Source organism: Eleutherodactylus coqui, chromosome 3 (assembly GCF_035609145.1).
Source record: "Eleutherodactylus coqui strain aEleCoq1 chromosome 3, aEleCoq1.hap1, whole genome shotgun sequence".
NCBI classification, from domain to species: Eukaryota; Metazoa; Chordata; class Amphibia; order Anura; family Eleutherodactylidae; genus Eleutherodactylus; species Eleutherodactylus coqui.
This window is the reverse complement of record NC_089839.1, coordinates 28,176,171-28,193,168: the sequence shown is the minus strand read 5'-3', so window position 1 is coordinate 28,193,168 and position 16,998 is coordinate 28,176,171. Positions and strand designations below refer to the sequence as shown.

At 43.9% G+C, this 16,998-nt stretch overlaps 1 protein-coding gene across 1 annotated transcript in view; it reads left to right on the top strand.

Annotated features, from left to right (window-relative positions):
- LOC136620531 (zinc finger protein 420-like) overlaps positions 1-16,276 on the top strand; it is a 254,703-nt gene extending 238,427 nt beyond the window's left edge. The window contains exons 31-32 of the mRNA XM_066595378.1: positions 11,739-11,796; positions 13,811-16,276. Of these exons, the coding sequence (XP_066451475.1) occupies positions 11,739-11,796; positions 13,811-14,817 (1,065 nt within the window). The 3' untranslated portion in view covers positions 14,818-16,276. The remainder of the gene's footprint in view (positions 1-11,738; positions 11,797-13,810) is intronic.
- The last annotated feature ends 722 nt before the right edge of the window (positions 16,277-16,998 follow it).

The following is a 16,998-nucleotide window of genomic DNA, read 5'->3' as shown; positions in this document are numbered from 1 at the left end:
ATGTATAATCTTTTCCTTTTTTCTTTATCATCTCCTCTCTCTTATCTTTACTTTTTATTCAACAAAAAACCTTTAACCCCTTAACGACCGCCCCATCGGGAAACTACGTCCTGCTGTTGCAGGACGTGTATGGAGGGAGGTAGCGCCGCTATCTCCCTCCATACAGCGCGGGCATCAGCTGTTTATTACAGCTGACACCCGCGGGCAATAGCTGCGTACGGCCGATCGCGGCTATTAACCCTTTAAATGCCGCTGTCAATGCTGACAGCGGCATTTAAATCGCCCGAACGCTGTTCGGGGGTCCCGCACGGCCCCCCCGCGGTGAGATTGGGGGAGCCGTGCAGGTGTCATGGCAACCGGGGGCCTAATGAATGGCCCCAGGGCTGCCTTAGCAGTCTGCCTATCAAGCCATCCACACAGGGTGGCTTCATAGACTGCCTGTAAAAAAGCAGTATGACGTAATGCTATAGCATTACGTCATACTGCAGGAGCGATCAAAGCATCGCATGTTAAAGTCCCCCAGGGGGACTTCAAAGTAATGTAAAAAAAAAATCAATAAAGTTTTTTTAATTGTTAAAAAAAAAAGTTATAAAAGTTTAAATCACCCCCCTTTTGCCATATCAATTATTAAAAAATCAAAATCATAAAATAAAAATATGTATTTGATATCGCCGCGGCCGTAAAAGTCCGAACTATCAAAGTAGTGCATTATTTTTCCCGCACGGTGAACGTCGTGTGAAAAAAAAAATAAAGAACGCCAGAAATACACTTTTTTAGTTACCCTGTCTCCCAGAAAAAACGCAATAAAAAGTGATCAAAAAGTCGTATGTATTCCAAATTGATACTATCGGAAACTTCAGGACATCCCGCAAAAAATGAGCCCTTGCTCAACTACGTCGACGGAAACATAAAAAAGTTATCGCGCGCACAAAATGACCGCAGAAAATAATTGAAAAAAATTAAATATCTTAAAAAAAAATAAAAGTACTACAGCAAAAAAATAATATACAAGTTTGGTATCGTAGTAATCGTACTGACCCATAGAATAAAAATATCAGGTCGTTTTTGTTGCAATTTGTGTGCTGTAGAAACAGGACGCACCGAAAGATGGTGGAATGTCGTTTTTTTTCCATTTCTCTCCGCTAAGAATTTTTTAAAAGTTTTTCAGTAAATTATATGGTACAATAAATAGTGCCATTGAAAAATACAACTCGTCCCGCAAAAAACAAGAACAAGCCCTCATACAGCGACTTCGATGGATAAATAAAGGAGCTACGATTTTTTAAAAGGGAGTAGGAAAAAACAAAAATGGAAAAGAGCAAAAAAGCTCCGTCAGTAAGGGGTTAAACATTAATATATTGGAATATTGAATTTATTGAACTGTTTGAACTGTTGGGACTCGTTGACGGTGTCTCAATTTCCGTGACACTTATTTTTCTCTAATCTAGGTCTTTTGTAGTTGGTTTCTCCTACGACATCTCCAATACTCCCAATCTGTTCCTATCTTTCTGGCTGTAATACCAAGTGGTGTTAGTGAATTGCATCATGCATTCCTTAACTTCGTTGGGGTCGAGGAATTTCTCTATGCATTCCCTTTATTTCTCAAAGAACTTTTTCGCTTGAGATTCAACCTTGTGTTCTATTTCGATTCTTTCCATTCTAAGGTGTTTTATTTGCTGTATGACCTCTCCTACCCCCGGTGGGTCGTTTTGTAGCCAGTTGTTGAGTAAGCATCTTTTGCTAATCAGGAGTATGGTGTGGGTTATTGCAGTTTTTTTTGTTGTCTGGTCTGGTAGTATATGTAGTATGAATGTTTATGGTGTAAGTTGTAGAGGTTGGGGTTGCCCGCTTACGTCTTGTATCAGTTTTTGGATTTCTGCCCAGAACATTTTAATTTTGGGACAGTGCCAAATGCCATGTAGGAAGTTAGACTTGGGTGCCGCACATCTCGGGCATGCCTGCAATCTTGTCGGACCGTTGGGGTTCTGGGGTTTGTCAAATCCGTATATTGCCCTGTGTATTAGTTTAAAATAGGTTTCCCTCCACCTTTCGTTTAGTATCGCTTTTCTTACTAAGTTCCAGCCTTCAACTATTCCCTCTTGTACGTCGGGGTCTTGCAGTTCGCGAGTCCATGATTTAAATATGCTCTGGCCCCTGTCTTTTCCCCCTGCTTCTCTGATTCTAGTGTATAATGTAGAAATTGAGTTTCTATGTGCGCGGTTGTTGGCAAGAGTGTCTATGGGGTTAGTAATTGCTTCTTTTGAAACATCTGTTAGTCTACTTCGTAGAAAGTTTTTCACCTGTGCATATGGAAGAAAATGCGTTGACGGTAGGTTATACTCCTCGCTCAGTTCCTTGAAGTTTTTATACCTTGGGGCGTCCGGGTGCATAAGTTGCTGGGTATTTAGGATGCTGTTGTGCTGCCATCTTTTAAACATTTTATTCTCCCTGCCTTCTTTAAATTCGGGGTGTCTCCATAGTTCCATGTGTTTGGATATTTTAAATGGCAAGTCATATAGTTTACGGGTTATCTTCCACGCTGCTATGGTGTCTTTGGCCATGACCGAATGTTTGCTTTCTATTGGGAGTTTGGAGAAGCTGGTATGTAGAAGCGCATTTAGGCTCCATGGGGCGAATAGCTCTGCTTCAAAGTCGTAGTTGGAAAAGTTGCTAGTTCCTTTTAGCCAATCCAAGGAGTGTCTCATAATGCTTGCTGTTATATAGTCTAATGTCAGGGAAGTTTAAGCCTCCCTCACTTTTGGGGAGCATTAATTTTTTAAGTGCGATGCGTGGTCTTTGTCTTGACCACAAAAAGGTCGTGAATGCTTTGTGGAGTTTTTCCAGGTCACGTCTTTGTAGTAGGAGGGGAATTGTTTGTAATGGGTATAACATTCTTGGGAAGCTTATCATTTTGATTAGATGGGATCTGCCTAGTAGGGAGAGTGGTAAGTTGCTCCATTTGTCTAGTTCCTTAACTATTTTGGTTATCAGAGGGGGGTAATTTAATGAGTATATTGATTCTGGTCTTTTTCCTATATGTATCCCCAAATATTTGATACTATTTTTGACTATGTTTACTGGGTGGTCTTTGAAGGTTGAGTCTGTCAGTTTGCCTCATGGTGAGATATCTATTATGTCGCATTTTGTGGTGTTGGCTTTGAATCCTGATTTTTTCTCAAATGTTTTCAGTATGTTGAAGACTTTGTGTAAGTCTGTGCGTGGACTCCCTAGCGCTATCAGTATATCGTCTGCGAATAGCATGGTTTTAATTGTTTTGTTCCCAATTTTGATCCCTTCGATCTCTGTGGAGCTTTCTAAGGTTCTTGCTAGGGGTTCTATTGCCAAATTAAATAGGAGTGGGGATAAGGGGCACCCTTGCCTGGTGCCTTTTTGAAGAGGGAATTTTTGTGATAAGAAGCCTGGTGTGTATACTTGTGCTTGCGGTGTGGAATATAGATTCCATAGGTATGTGCAGAAGGGGCCCCCAAACTTCATTTTGTTCATTACTGCCTTTAGCCAAGGCCATAGTACGTTATCAAAAGCCTTCTCTGCATCTATTGCTAGGAAGGCTGGTGAGGGATGAAGCATCGGGTGTATTTTAATTTCGTCCAGTATTGTCAGTATTTTCCATATGTTAGTTATGGCTGATCGTCCTTTTGTGAAGCCAGCTTGTAGTGGAGAGATTAATTGGGGCATAAGTCCGGCCAGGCGGTCGGCCATAATTTTGGCCATCAGCTTCAGGTCTGTATTGATTAGAGATATTGGTCTATATGATTTTACATCTGTTGGGTCTTTTCCCGGTTTGGGCAGTAATTTCATATGCACTGTATTCATTTCTGAGGGTATGGGGCTGTCTTTCATGTATCCGTTAAATAAAGATTCCAATATTGGGGCAGTCTGGTCTTTTAGTACTTTGAAAAATTCTCCTGTGTAGCCGTCTGGGCCAGGGGCTTTGTTGTTTCCTAATTTCGATATACTATCCTTAATTTCCGCTATGGTTATGGGTGCGTTCAGTTCTGTTTTTTGGTCTTCTGACACTGTGGGCCAGTTTATGTTTATAAACTTGTCTAATTCTGGGTCCTTGTCTGTCTGCGTGTGGAAGTAGAGTTTGGAGTAGAAGTCGAAGAATAGTTGGTTAATTTTTTGTGGGTGATTTTGTGTTTTCCCTGAATTGTCTTTTAGGCCCACTATATTGTTCCTATGGGATGGACCCCTTGCCAGATTAGCCATTATTTTCCCTGCTTTGTTTCCATATTTGAATAACTTTGCCTCTTTTCGTGTGTATAATATTTGTTCTCTTTTATGGAGCCATGTCTCATAGGATTCTTTTGCTAACTTCCATTTTTCCTTGTTACTTTCACTTGGTTTCTCTTGAAATTGGGTGTATGTTTCTCGTAGTTGTTTGCTGTAGTTATTTATTTTATCCTTGATTTTCTTTTTAAGAGCGATTACGTAAGTTATTATTCTGCCTCTGATTACTGCTTTGGCCGCATCCCAAAGCAGTTGGGGGTTACTCGTATGTGGTTCATTATCGGATATATATTCCAGCCACCATCCTCTAAGAAATGCACAAAAGGTTTAATCTTCTATCAGAAATGTTGGGAATCTCCATATGTAGTCCGTTCCCCTTAGTGTTTGTTCGTTTAGGGACCATATTACAGGAGCGTGGTCTGAAATTATCATTTCTCCTATGGTGATGTTAGATGTTCTAGAAACTAGCTGAGGTGTTGTGAGTATATAGTCTATTCTAGACCATGAAGTGTGTGCGTGTGAGAAGTGAGTATATTCGCGTTCCTCTGGATTAATTTCCCTCCATATATCTTTGAGCCTGACGTTCTGTGTAAAGTTCATTAAATTGGTGTCTTGGTGTCTGTTCTTATCTCCCTTATTGGTCTGGTTGCGGCGGTCTTCTGATGCTTTGATTGTCGCGTTAAAGTCCCCCCCCCCACTACTTTATGGGGCTCTGTGTCTGTAAGTAATCTGTCGGATAGTTTTGTTAGGAATTGTTTATTGTTTGAGTTCGGTCCGTACACACTGTAAATACTAAATTTCTCCGATCCTATTTTTATATGTAGGTTTACAATCCTCCCCTCTGTGTCACTCCATTGATCCTGTACCTCAAGGTTTAAGCCATTTCTAATAAGGATCAGCACCCCTGCTTTTGATTGCACTGATGGTGATCCATATACTTCCCCTACCCAAAGCTTTCGCATGCGGAAAAAGTCTTCTTTGTTTAAGTGGGTTTCTTGGAGTAGTGCTATATCTGCTTTAAGTCTTTTGAGATGTCGGAGGACTGCCGTTCGTTTGTGTGGCGATCTTAGACCCTTAACATTCCACGTTATAATTTTCATTTTTATGATGTTTTGTGTTTCTATCTAATTGTTACGTGGTCTGGTCTCACCTGGCTACGTCAACGAGTCCTTACTTATAAACTTTAACTTTTAACTGGGGTTAACCTTTTCCTTCTCTCTGGTACTCTTCCCTCTGCATCCGATAATTAGTGTTGGGATAGCAGTTAGTCGGGCACCAGGGAAGGAATATTATGCTTTCTCCCTTAGGGTATGACGCCTTGCGTACCTCCCTAGGGAGAGGGCATTAGTTGACTTCCTTCAATTCCACTTTGTGAACAGTTTTCACGGGCAAGATGTACTTGCAGCCGTGTATTGTCGGCTGTGCTTTTCCTTATTCCCATTCCTTGCTCCTACGTGGGTCACATAGTGGAATGGAACGAAAACAGTTTCATTCAAATATATGCATACATAAATGTATTCTTTCCTTCCGCTCCAGCATTTTCTATTGTCTTGCTCCGTTACATTTTATAACATTTTTAACTATAGTGATCTGGATTATGGTTTTCTCCAGCAGGTTTCGGGGTATTTTGTAGCTTCCGAATTGTATAGTGTGCACACATCATCGAGCAGATTAGACACAAGCAATCAGTCTCATATCCAAAATGGCTCTCTGGTCAGAAACACCCAGACAGCCCCTTTTATTGTAAAGCATAAAATGGGCGTGCAACAAATTACATCAGTAACATATAGGATTCTCATTTGTCGGATCATATAGAATCCCCCCTCCTTCCTGCCCACCTTCTCTCAAGTCCAATGTATAAGCAAGTCTTTGTCTTACAAACATGTGCTTAAAACTGAAAGTGAAAGTAGATATCTCTTTGTTGAAGAAGATCCTGTGTGGGGGATGGGGAGGACTGGGAAAACACTCAAGATGAACACATAAGCAGTAACATAACACTGTGATTTAACTCTTTCCTTATGCAGCAGAGTTCCACATTAGGCTGAAGTCACAAAACACACATAATACGTCTAGTTTAGTACAAATCGATAGACATTTTATACTAACTAATCATCATGTCTATCACAATAGCATTCTGTCTGTAAACCGCTTAAGATTTACTCTGTCAAACAATCTAGCTTGAAGACTCTCTGTTTTTGAAATGTCTCTGAAGTGTCTCTCGTGTGTATCCGTACTCACGGCTGACGGTCTCAGGGTGGGGAGTCCGGCGTTGCAGTGTTCTTGCGTAGGAGGTCTCTTGTTGTTGTCAATGCTTCTGGTGAGGACGGCTGGTTTAGTTTGTCTGCTTGTCCGTGGCTACTTTCATCTGTCGTCGGGCTTGCGTGGTTCTTCTGCTTTTCCGGTGTTTTTTTTGCTCTTGGGGAGAAAAGTACTTGTTCCGCTTTCCTCGGATCATGGAAAATAAGAGTATCTCCGTTAGTATAGAATACTTTCAATATCGCCGGGTATAGCAAAGAGCCCACCAATCTTAGAATATGTTGTGTGGGTTATTGTGCTGAAAGTTGGGGTTGTTAATAAAAGATAGTTGTGGGGATATATGTGGGGATGCATGACTGTCGCGATGTAGTTTGTCCCACGTCTTCCAAGCCACAAGTATTGGGGGGTTACGCTTCAGTCTCTGGTACTTCTGCGTAGGGAGGTGAAGGATATTTTGTAACTGTATTGGGCCAGACATTTTCTGCTCGAGCAGTTTGTTTGTAAAATTCGTCTGGGAATATATCCAATCATGAATAATGCGAGCCTGTACTGCTAGATTGTAGTCCCTTATATGAGGGAGATTGATTCCACCATTGACTTTATGTTATTGTAATGTTTTAAGAGCTATGCACCGTCTTTTCCCACCCCAAACGAAGTTTCTGTATAAATAATTGATCTTTTTTATGTCTTTTAGTTTTAAAAATCTGGGCAGAGAATGTAGGATGTATAGCAGACGAGAAAATTCTGTCAGTTTTAAAAGATTAGCTCTTCCCAAAAAGGACACCGCAAAGTTCTTCATAAATTTAGAGTCATTTTCAATTTTTGTAATATAGGGTTCAATGTTTGTTTTATATAATTTAGAAGGGCATCTTGTGACCTTTATTCCCAGATTCTGTATGGAATGCTTTTCCCAATGGAAGGGGTATTGGGCCATCCACAAAAGTTTAGCCAGTCCTTTTAATAGTAGCGCTTCCGTTTTGTCTCAATTTAAGGTATAGCCAGAGAGCTCTCCAATTTTCTCGATTCCTTGTAATAAGGGCGTCAGTGTCTCTTTTGGGCTGCTGACTATTAAAAATATGCTGTTTGCAAATGCTTCCCCCTTAATTTCCAAATCAGCATAGCAGGCTCCATTAAAGAGTGGGGTATTTATTAAGTGCCTGAGCAATGGGTCTATGGATGAATTAAAAAGTAATGGGGAGAGGGGGCAGCCTTGACGGGCCCCTCTAAATAAGTCAATGGTTGGGGTATTAAGGCAATTAACTGTGAGGCTACTGGTGGCATTTGTATGTACACGTATCATGTTTTATAATTTACATATGTCTGTCCAAAGCTACGCCACCCAGTATCATATTTTTATCAAAAGCTTTCTCGGCATCTAGACTCAATAGCTGTTACCATGCAGGGTGGCACGGGGTCCCGCAGTCGGCGCGCGTCACTACAGAGTTGGCTCCGGCGGCCTGGAGCTCTGTGTCGGGGTTCTCCCAGTGGCTTGGGGCGGCGTGGGTGTGTCCACCCGTAGGGTGCCGCCCGCACTCCTCCGCTCTTCTTATACAGCAGTTGGTGGAGTTGCCTCCTCCCACTCTCCGCCCATGGGCGGAGCCTTGTAGTTAAAAGACTGGCAGTGAATTGAGCTCATTGCCAGTTATTGGTTCTACTTGCATCTAGTCAGTCTGTCTGCAGTTACCCTCAGCCAGTCCCTAGTTGCCGGTCAGCTCCTTCTAGTTACCTATTGCTCAGTCTTGTTCTTGTTGGTTCTGTTAGCCTCTAGTCTAGTCTGTCTCAGTCAGCACTAGTTGCTACTCAGTATCCTTCCAGTTTGCCTGTGAGCTCCATCTCCAGCCTTACTCTGCCTTGTAGTTCTGTTGGTCTGTTCCACCTGCCTCTTCTGTCGGCACTCTGTCCCCCTTTAGCTAAGTTCCATCTAGGTAGTCGCCAGGTCCCTAGCCAGAGCAGGGACCGCCGCCCAGTTGTCCGCCTGGGGTTAGCCAGGGCTGAGGCAAGTAGGCAGGGACAGCTGGGTGCGGGAAGATCAGGGCACCCCACCTGGCGCTCGGGGGGCAGAGTGCCATAACATAATAACTGGCCCTTAAAAACTGGGGGTTTTTTTGTTCTTTTCCATGGCGGCGATCAGCGCCCTCGCAAACCAGCTGCAAGACCTGGTGCCTGTGATCCGGGATTTATCAGCTCGCATGGTGGCCCAGGAGCAGTGGGTGTTGTCGCAGGGGCGGGACGTCTCAACCATTTCCGAACCCAAGTGCCCTCTTCCCGAGGTATTCTCTGGGGAGAGGAACAAGTTTTTCGTTGTTCAACAGGCGTGTCGCCTGTTTTTTCGGATGCGTCCCCGTTCTTCCGGCTCGGAGGCCCAGAGGGTCGGGCTTATAATGTCCCTGCTGTGGGGCTCTACCCAGACCTGGGCCTTTTCCATTCCCGAGGGTTCCCCCTCCCTGCAGTCGGTGGACTCCTTTTTTCAGGAACTCGGGGGTATCTTCGATGAACCGGACTGAGTGGGGTTGGCGGTTTTGCAGTTGCTGGCACTGCATCAGGGGTCGCTTTGTGTGGAGGATTATTGCTCCAATTTCAGACGCCATGCGGGTGATACTGCATGGAACGATAGCGCCCTGAAAGACGTTTTTCTGCAAGGCCTCTCGGACGCGGTTAAAGAACTGTTGATCTCCCATCCCATTCCCGGATCCTTAAAGGAGGCTATGGAGCTAGCGGTGAAGGCAGATAGGAGGCTCAGAGCTGGGAAGCAAGATAGACCGACCCATAGTCAGGGAGGTCGTTTGTCCTGTTCCCTCCTCTTCCGTACCAGTCTCTGTTCCCGAGCCTATGGAACTGGACCCGCTGGACCCCAAGGAGCAACGCCGGATTCGTTTATTGCATCATCTCTGCCTCTACTGCGGGAAAGCTGGACATCGGGTGATAACCTGCCCCCTGAGGCCTCAGCGTCCACAGTCTGAATCGGCAGAAAGACTCCAAGTCCTAGGCGATTGCAGGGAGGATCGCCTAGGACGGCAGGTACGTCCTAGAATTCTGGTACCCTGCCAGGTTAGATTCCGTAACTTCTCCCGCCCAGGGCAGGCGTTTATTGATTCCGGAGCAGCCCCTAACCTGATAAGCATGCATCTCGTTGAGCCCCTGATGGCTGAATTTGTGGCGCTGAAGATGCCAATTCGTTTTGCTAGCATTGATGCTACCCCTCTTGGTTCGGGCTTGGTACAATGGAGGATCCCAGTGTTACAGCTCACGGTGGGGGGGTCGCCACTCAGAAGATCTATCGTTCCTGGTGATGGAGAAAATGTTGGTAGACATGGTACTAGGGATGCCGTGGCTGGCGTTGCACAACCCCCAATTCGATTGGGCCACTGGGGAGCTGACCCAGTGGGGACCGTCCTGCCATAGCCATCTTGCTCCTCTTCCTCTCTGCTCAGTTGATACCGCACTCAGTTCCCGAGGTCTGACTTCCCTTCCCACCCCGTCGGTCTGTCCTGCTACTAATGTCGCCACCGATGTACTGCAGGGGGGGTGGAAGGAAGTGCAAAAGAGGCTAGAAGTTGTGGGGTCTCGTATGCAGTTGCATAGTGGGAAGAGTCTGTCTGTATCTGAGCCGTACAGGGTGGGACAGAAGGGGTACCGGTCCTCTGGAAATGGCAAAAGGAGGGCTCGCAGGGGGTTCCATAAGTCGTTATCGAAACCTGTTGTCCCTTCGGTGATGTGGCTTCTCATCTGATAATTATGCAGTAGCCATCCATGTTAGTGGCACTCTAAGAGATTGAATCATGGCCAGCATTTTCTCCCGTGGTTTACAGTGGTGTTGGTTTATAGGGGTTTAAACTGTCTTGCTATATTGTGCTCCTATTGGTACAGCCTCTCTTCTCCAGTTTGTCAACAGTCCTAACAATTGTTAGGGCAGCAATGGGGACAGACGTGACCCAGGCTGTGTGTTATGGCTCTCGACTCCCATGGGTCTCAGCAGTTGGCTGCAGGGTGCTTGGTGTTGGTGGACCATGTGAACCCCCTGCGCCGACTCTTACCTCCAATTCCAGCCAGTGCAGCCGCGATGCTCCTGCGATGCTCCTGCGATGAGTGGGGTGGTCATAAATCCAGGCCGTGGCTCCGACTGTCACTAGGCCTCAGTGGGCAGGTAGTTGCACTGTAGGTGTTTGTGTCAGGAGCGGCGGCAGATGTAGTTTGCCAGAGAATCTTTGCCACCAGAAACGGTCCAGGGCGTGGAGTGGTTGGACCCCCCCAGTGTCCACAGCAGTTGCGGCCCCAAGCCTCCGGAGCCAACTTGGCCGCACCCAGGTAGTGGTGAGGCGACGGTGGCAGAATCCTCCAATGTATCAGGGATGGTTTCCCCCAGGAGCAGGTAATGAGTGCCAGGTGGCCAGGCGACACGCAGATTAGCCTGAACTCTAGGCCACAGCTTTATGCACCGCTAGGCCACAGCGGATTAATGACCTTGTCGCAGGGGTCTGGGGCGGGAGCAGCGGGCAAGTCGAGGTCACCGAAGGTCTTTGCCAGAGGTAGTGGAGTGGCCGTGTCCCTGCAGCATCCACGGTGGCCGAAACTTCAGACCAAGGCTCCGGAACCATCCAGGCCATACCCGGGGAGCGGTGTGGAGATGGTGGATTTGCCCAGAATGGTAAGCGGGGTCCTCCCGATTGTAGAGTGGCACGCAGTCCTCTTCAACCCCTTTGGGGTCCTGGGGGGGCTACGTCACATGTGTGACAACTGGAAATTACGCCACGGCTTTGCACTTCGCTAGGCCGCTGCGGGCCAGTGGCTGTGTCGCGGGGTTCCGAATCAGGGCGCCACAGTTAGATGGGGGCTTACCGGGATCCTCCGCTGCTAAAAATGTCTTGGGAAGTGATGTATCCTGGTCCTCACGGCGTCTGCTGTTTTCTGTGCCTCTACGGATCCTCCAAGGACGGTGATTTGGGGCTTCCCCAAGACAAGTATGGGGGTATCAATCACCTATAACTGCTTCAGGGCACCAAAGGAGTTCCTATGTCGCTGAGGTCAGGAGTCAGTGCAGGATCTCTGTAAGACACGTCCCACTCCTTTGGTGCCCAGGAGAGGAGTCCGTGGTGAAGTGTTTTGATTTAACGGTGGTCCACAGTTTCATTCAGTTAAGGCTGGGGAGCGCCGATAGTACAAAGTACTGATGGACATAAGATAAATTAGGGGTCTTTTTTTTCTCATCTCTTTTTTTTGTGGGATTCTTGCAGGAAAGTTCTAACGTAACAATGAGTGGACTCGATAAACCCATATCGGTGTCGGTGAACGGTAAGAGCCTTTCATAAATCTTGTTTGAATGTATTCTATTAAAGGGGTTGTCCCGCAAAAGCAAGTGGGGTTAAACACTTCTGTATGGCTGTAAGACCTGCGCAGAAGACCTGTGCGGCGCAAGCACGCCAGAGCGGCCCCTCCAAGAGGCAGACTGCGCAAGCGCGTCTAATCGAGGCAGAAGAAGGCTTTGGTCGGCGCCATGGAGACGGGGACGCCAACACCGGAGGGGGTAAGTATATAACTTCTGTATGGCAATATTTAATGCACGATGTATATTACAAAGTGCATTAATATGACCATACAGAAGTGTTTAACCCCACTTGCTTTTGCGGGACAACCCCTTTAATGGGAAGCTCAGAATATCATCTTCCACCTGATCATTACTATTACCCATTTATTGCCTCAACCTGTGTTATATGGACCCTATGGGGTACACTCCATGTCTTTAGGCGACACTCGCACTGTCTGCAGGCTGTGAATTTATTGGGAAGGCAGTTTTATTAGAATCCAGACTGCAGACTTTGAAACAAGAAGAGAAGTAGGTGGTGAGCGAAGTGTGATTATGGTAGATATGAAGCCCTTAAATTTATATTTCTTTACTCATGATTCTTCCATTCTCCTAATCTATAGATGATCTATTCTCAAGATAGTTGATTGCTGGGGGTCTGCCCACTTGGGATCTTTTCTGATCACCTGACTGAAGAGACCATTGACATCACATTCTTTCATCACATTGCCTGAGAGCAGCTCCAGCCCATTGAAGTGAATGGAATGGAGCAGCAATACCAGGCACAACCACTATACAGCTGATCCCCCACTAATCAATTATTAATGACTGATCCTGAGGATGTGTCATCAATAGTTTAATGCCGGAAAGCCCCATTTAATATGCAATTTTAAACTCCCAGGATATGCCAGAAATCTCTGATAGATATGATCACAGGGCTAAAGGGGCTGTCACATTACCCGGTTAGATGAGAAACCCACGTCTGGCTACTCATCCAGCTAGTTTGGTGTTACTATAACTGCTATTGAAGTTAATGGGCATAATTGAAGCAGCGTAGTGCAGCCACTATGCTATTTCCATTACATGGGAGTTATTGAAACAGCATTATGCTTTGTGCTACACAGTTTGGTATCAAGAACATCTTAAAAAGGAAACACAATTGATATTTTTTTTGTTAACCCACCTCCTCAAATGAACAGAATATAGAAAAAGTCATTAAAGGGGTTATCCATTCACCGGACAACTCCTATTCAATAGGCCTAGGTGCATTAAAATAATAAACTGAAATACACATACCCCTGAATGGCCACCGGGACATTCTGACAACTCCTTCTAGGTATATTTTGGATGCTAATGAATATATACCCTGCTTTACATTTTTCTTACATTTGATTGGCATAATAATTCTTGCAATGCGAAAATAATAAATGTTTTAAAATTTAAAGGGGTTTTCCAGTGAAATAATATTGATGACCTTGTGCTGCAAATACACAGAGGTCGGAGCAGAAGCCTCCGTGCCGACCTCTGTGTAGTCGATGGTGCTTGTAACTGCAGGCATGGCTGCCATTGAAATCAATACTACTATATGGAGGTCTGTGTTGAGGCTTCCGCTCCAACCTCTGTGTATTTGCAGAGCTGACAGCATGCGCCCGCTCAGCATATCGTCCAGAGTCCTGAGTGATGGACCTCAGCCAATCAACTATTGATGACCTTTTCTGATGATAGGTCAATAATAGTATTTCACTGGAAACCTCCTTTAAATTTTAGCTATCTCTACTAGAAATTCTATTCTGTAATCTTTACAAAGCATTTACAAATACTATGATGTTTTTGTTTGTCTTCTGTCTTTCATATATTTACTAGTGATTTACTTATCATATGTTATCCTGTTTTTCTTGTATTATCCATTTTAGTATGTTTCCTTGCTATTGTTTCAACAAAGCTTGATTTGGTTAATTGAAAAAAAGAAAAATAGGGGAAAAATCATTATTTCTTTTACTCCAGGTGAACACTGGAGTAGAGGCCACCATGGACACCTCGTATCTCTAAATGAAGTAGAAGATAATACCACACAACCTAATTCAATACCCCTTACTGATGGCACTAGTGACAGGAAACCTTCTTCACTGATTGGCAAACAAATAACTGGCCGTAGACGGGGGAAAAAACGTCCATGTCGCTCAGATTTTAAAAAGAAATCAAATCTTTCTACACACCGGAGAACTGACAAAGATGAAAAGCAAATTTCATGTTCAGAATGTGGGAAATGTTTTAATCATAGAAGCAGTCTTGCATATCATTTAAAAACTCACACAGGGGAGAAGCCATTTTCATGTGCAGAATGTGGGAAATGTTTTAGTAGGAAATCAGAATTAGTTAAACATCAGAGATTTCACACAGGAGAGAAGGCATTTTCATGTGCAGAATGTGGGAAATGTTTTTATCTGAAAGGAAATCTTGAGGATCATTTAAAAATTCACACAGGAGAGAAGCCATTTTCATGTCCTGAATGTGGGAAATGTTTTCATCTGAAAGGAAATCTTAAGTCTCATTTAAAAATTCACACAGGAGAGAAGCCATTTTCATGTCCTGAATGTGGGAAATGTTTTAATCATAAAAGCACTCTTACAAGTCATTTAAAAATTCACACAGGTGAGAAGCCATTTTCATGTCCTGAATGTGGAAAATGTTTTAGTGAGAAATCAGATTTTATTAAACATCAGAGAATTCACACAGGAGAGAAGCCATTTTCATGTCCTGAATGTGGGAGATGTTTTAGCCAGAAGTCAGCTGTTGTTAATCATCAGAAAACTCACACAGGGGAGAAGCCATTTTTATGTCCTGAATGTGGGAAATGTTTTTATAATAAAGCCACTCTTGCAAATCATTTAATAATTCACACAGGGGAAAAGCCATTTTCATGTCCTGAATGTGGGAAATGTTTTAGTGCGAAATCAGCTCTTGCTCAACATCAGAGAACTCACACAGGGGAGGTCATATCCATGTCCTGAATGTGAGAAAGGTTTTAGTAAGAAGTTATTGCTAATTGAACATCAGAGAACTCACACAGGAGAGAAATCATTTTAATGTTCAGATTATTGTAAATATTACAATCGTGGAACCTCATTGTAGGATCTGCTGCCTCAGACCGCTTTCAAATGAGCGTATATTAACTTTGATCCTTGTTTTGTGGACCAGAATATGTAGCTAATGTAAATCTATATATCTACTCAAAGACAATGTAGTTCCTGCCTAATTTCAGCTGTAGAATGCAAGCTGAAATTCTGCGCCAACGTATAATACAGTGTAGAGAATGGAGATTTAAGAAATCCCATCCACTTATAGTGGAAAAAAATCAGCAGTGAAGATAGTCAAGCTGCAAACTTTCACATCCGCAGCATGCTCTATTTGTTGTGGAAATGCTACAGATCTTCACAGCAGTTATTCATACATTATAATTAATCTTACTATGGAAATCAGGTGGATTTTGGTGTGGATTTATTCCGCGATGTGTGATCAGACTCTTGGGATGCCTTCTGATGTATAACTTACCCCCTACAGGAGCCATAGCATAACAGGACGGTGCAGGCAGGACTTCTCAAAGGTCCTGTGCCAAACAATTATAATGCTCAGATTGAGTACACACCGCCACTGCGCCCACACAATCAGGAGCAGAACTGTAAAACATAGCCACCAGTCTGATGGGAATGGTTGTCAGTCATCGCCTTACCCCTTGTATGTGGCAACTAAAGCTGATTGAGCATTCACATATTAAAGTGTGAATGAGGTCAAATAGTCGCCCCTTTTACTCTCTCCTTCTATGAGCAAACAAAACTGTCATCTGATAAGGATCAGTATTACGGACCATGTTTTTTATTTCCGATGTGTAGGGCAATAAGAAGGCTGAGGAATGAGACTTCATTAACTTAAATCAAAGATTTGTCCCATTCCACATGATTAAAAGCTACTCTTTGGGTTCCCGTACACGCAGGGTTTCTCCGCGGTAAAGCACAGGTGAAGCTCTGCTGATTGCTGGCGGGCATATGAACTCATCCTGTTGTTTGAATTACCGGGTGCAGGTGCTGGCCGGTGATCAGTGGAGCTCCATTTGTATTTTGCTACAGAGAAGTCTTGCGTGTACAGGCACCCTTTGAAAAACATAGGGCCCATTGGATCTGGATTAACCTCTTAATGTTTTGGTCCTTTGTGACCTGACACTTTTTAGAGATTTAGCACACTGGGTGATTTAACTGCCATAATTTTCTTTTCTTGGGTTACAAAAATACATTTTGTATATTTTTTTATGATGCATAGGTCTGTTTTTAGTACCTTTTTTTTTTAAAAAAAGGTAGCTTTTTATGTTTTATTAGAGGTAGTATGTCTGAAAAGTAAAAAAAAAAATGTTTTCTGTTTAGTTCTTTATGTTAGTGTAAATTGCAAATGTTAATAAACTATGAGAATGGGTTAATTGTTTTGGTCATTTTGATGTATACTTTGTATAGTCTTACATTACAAGATTGGTGTGGTGTGGTTTTTTTTTATCAGTAATATTTTTATATATGTTTTCCTAACATGTTCCCCTATGACATCATAAAAGACATTTCTATTTAGCTGTTTTTCCACTATAATTAGGGCATCCATGGGAACCCCAGTTAAAGGGGAAAACCAGCCCACTGTCATGCCATCTGCATCTAGTACAGCTGCTTTGGGTCTGCTTAGATCCAGCAGCTCTGCCATGTCGGGGGCGCTTGTCAGTCATGTACTTACTGGGTCCAATAGAGGCAACGGCACTGCTGATTGCTCATTAAATTTTAAACGAGCCAGAAAAGATGCAACAAAGCTGTCTCTGACAGCCAGGCACCTGTCTAGCTAAAGCAAGTTTGCATTTACAATGGTGTATGTTTAAAACCCAGGACCACACGATGTACATATATGGTGCATACATTTAACCTCTAATCAACCATTGATGGATTTATCAGTCATTGATCGCTCAGGAAGGATGGAGTGGGCTGGTAAGTTAAGTCAAAATACTAACGACCACCTGTCCATGAGTGAGTTACATGCTCTACTCCTGATCACATGATGGTGACGTCATCAAAGGTCCTAAAACATAAAACACGCAGAGCCTGATAGCAGCCGTGTGCTTACAGGGCCTGTGATGATGACACCCTTATGTGATCAATCACCTAGGC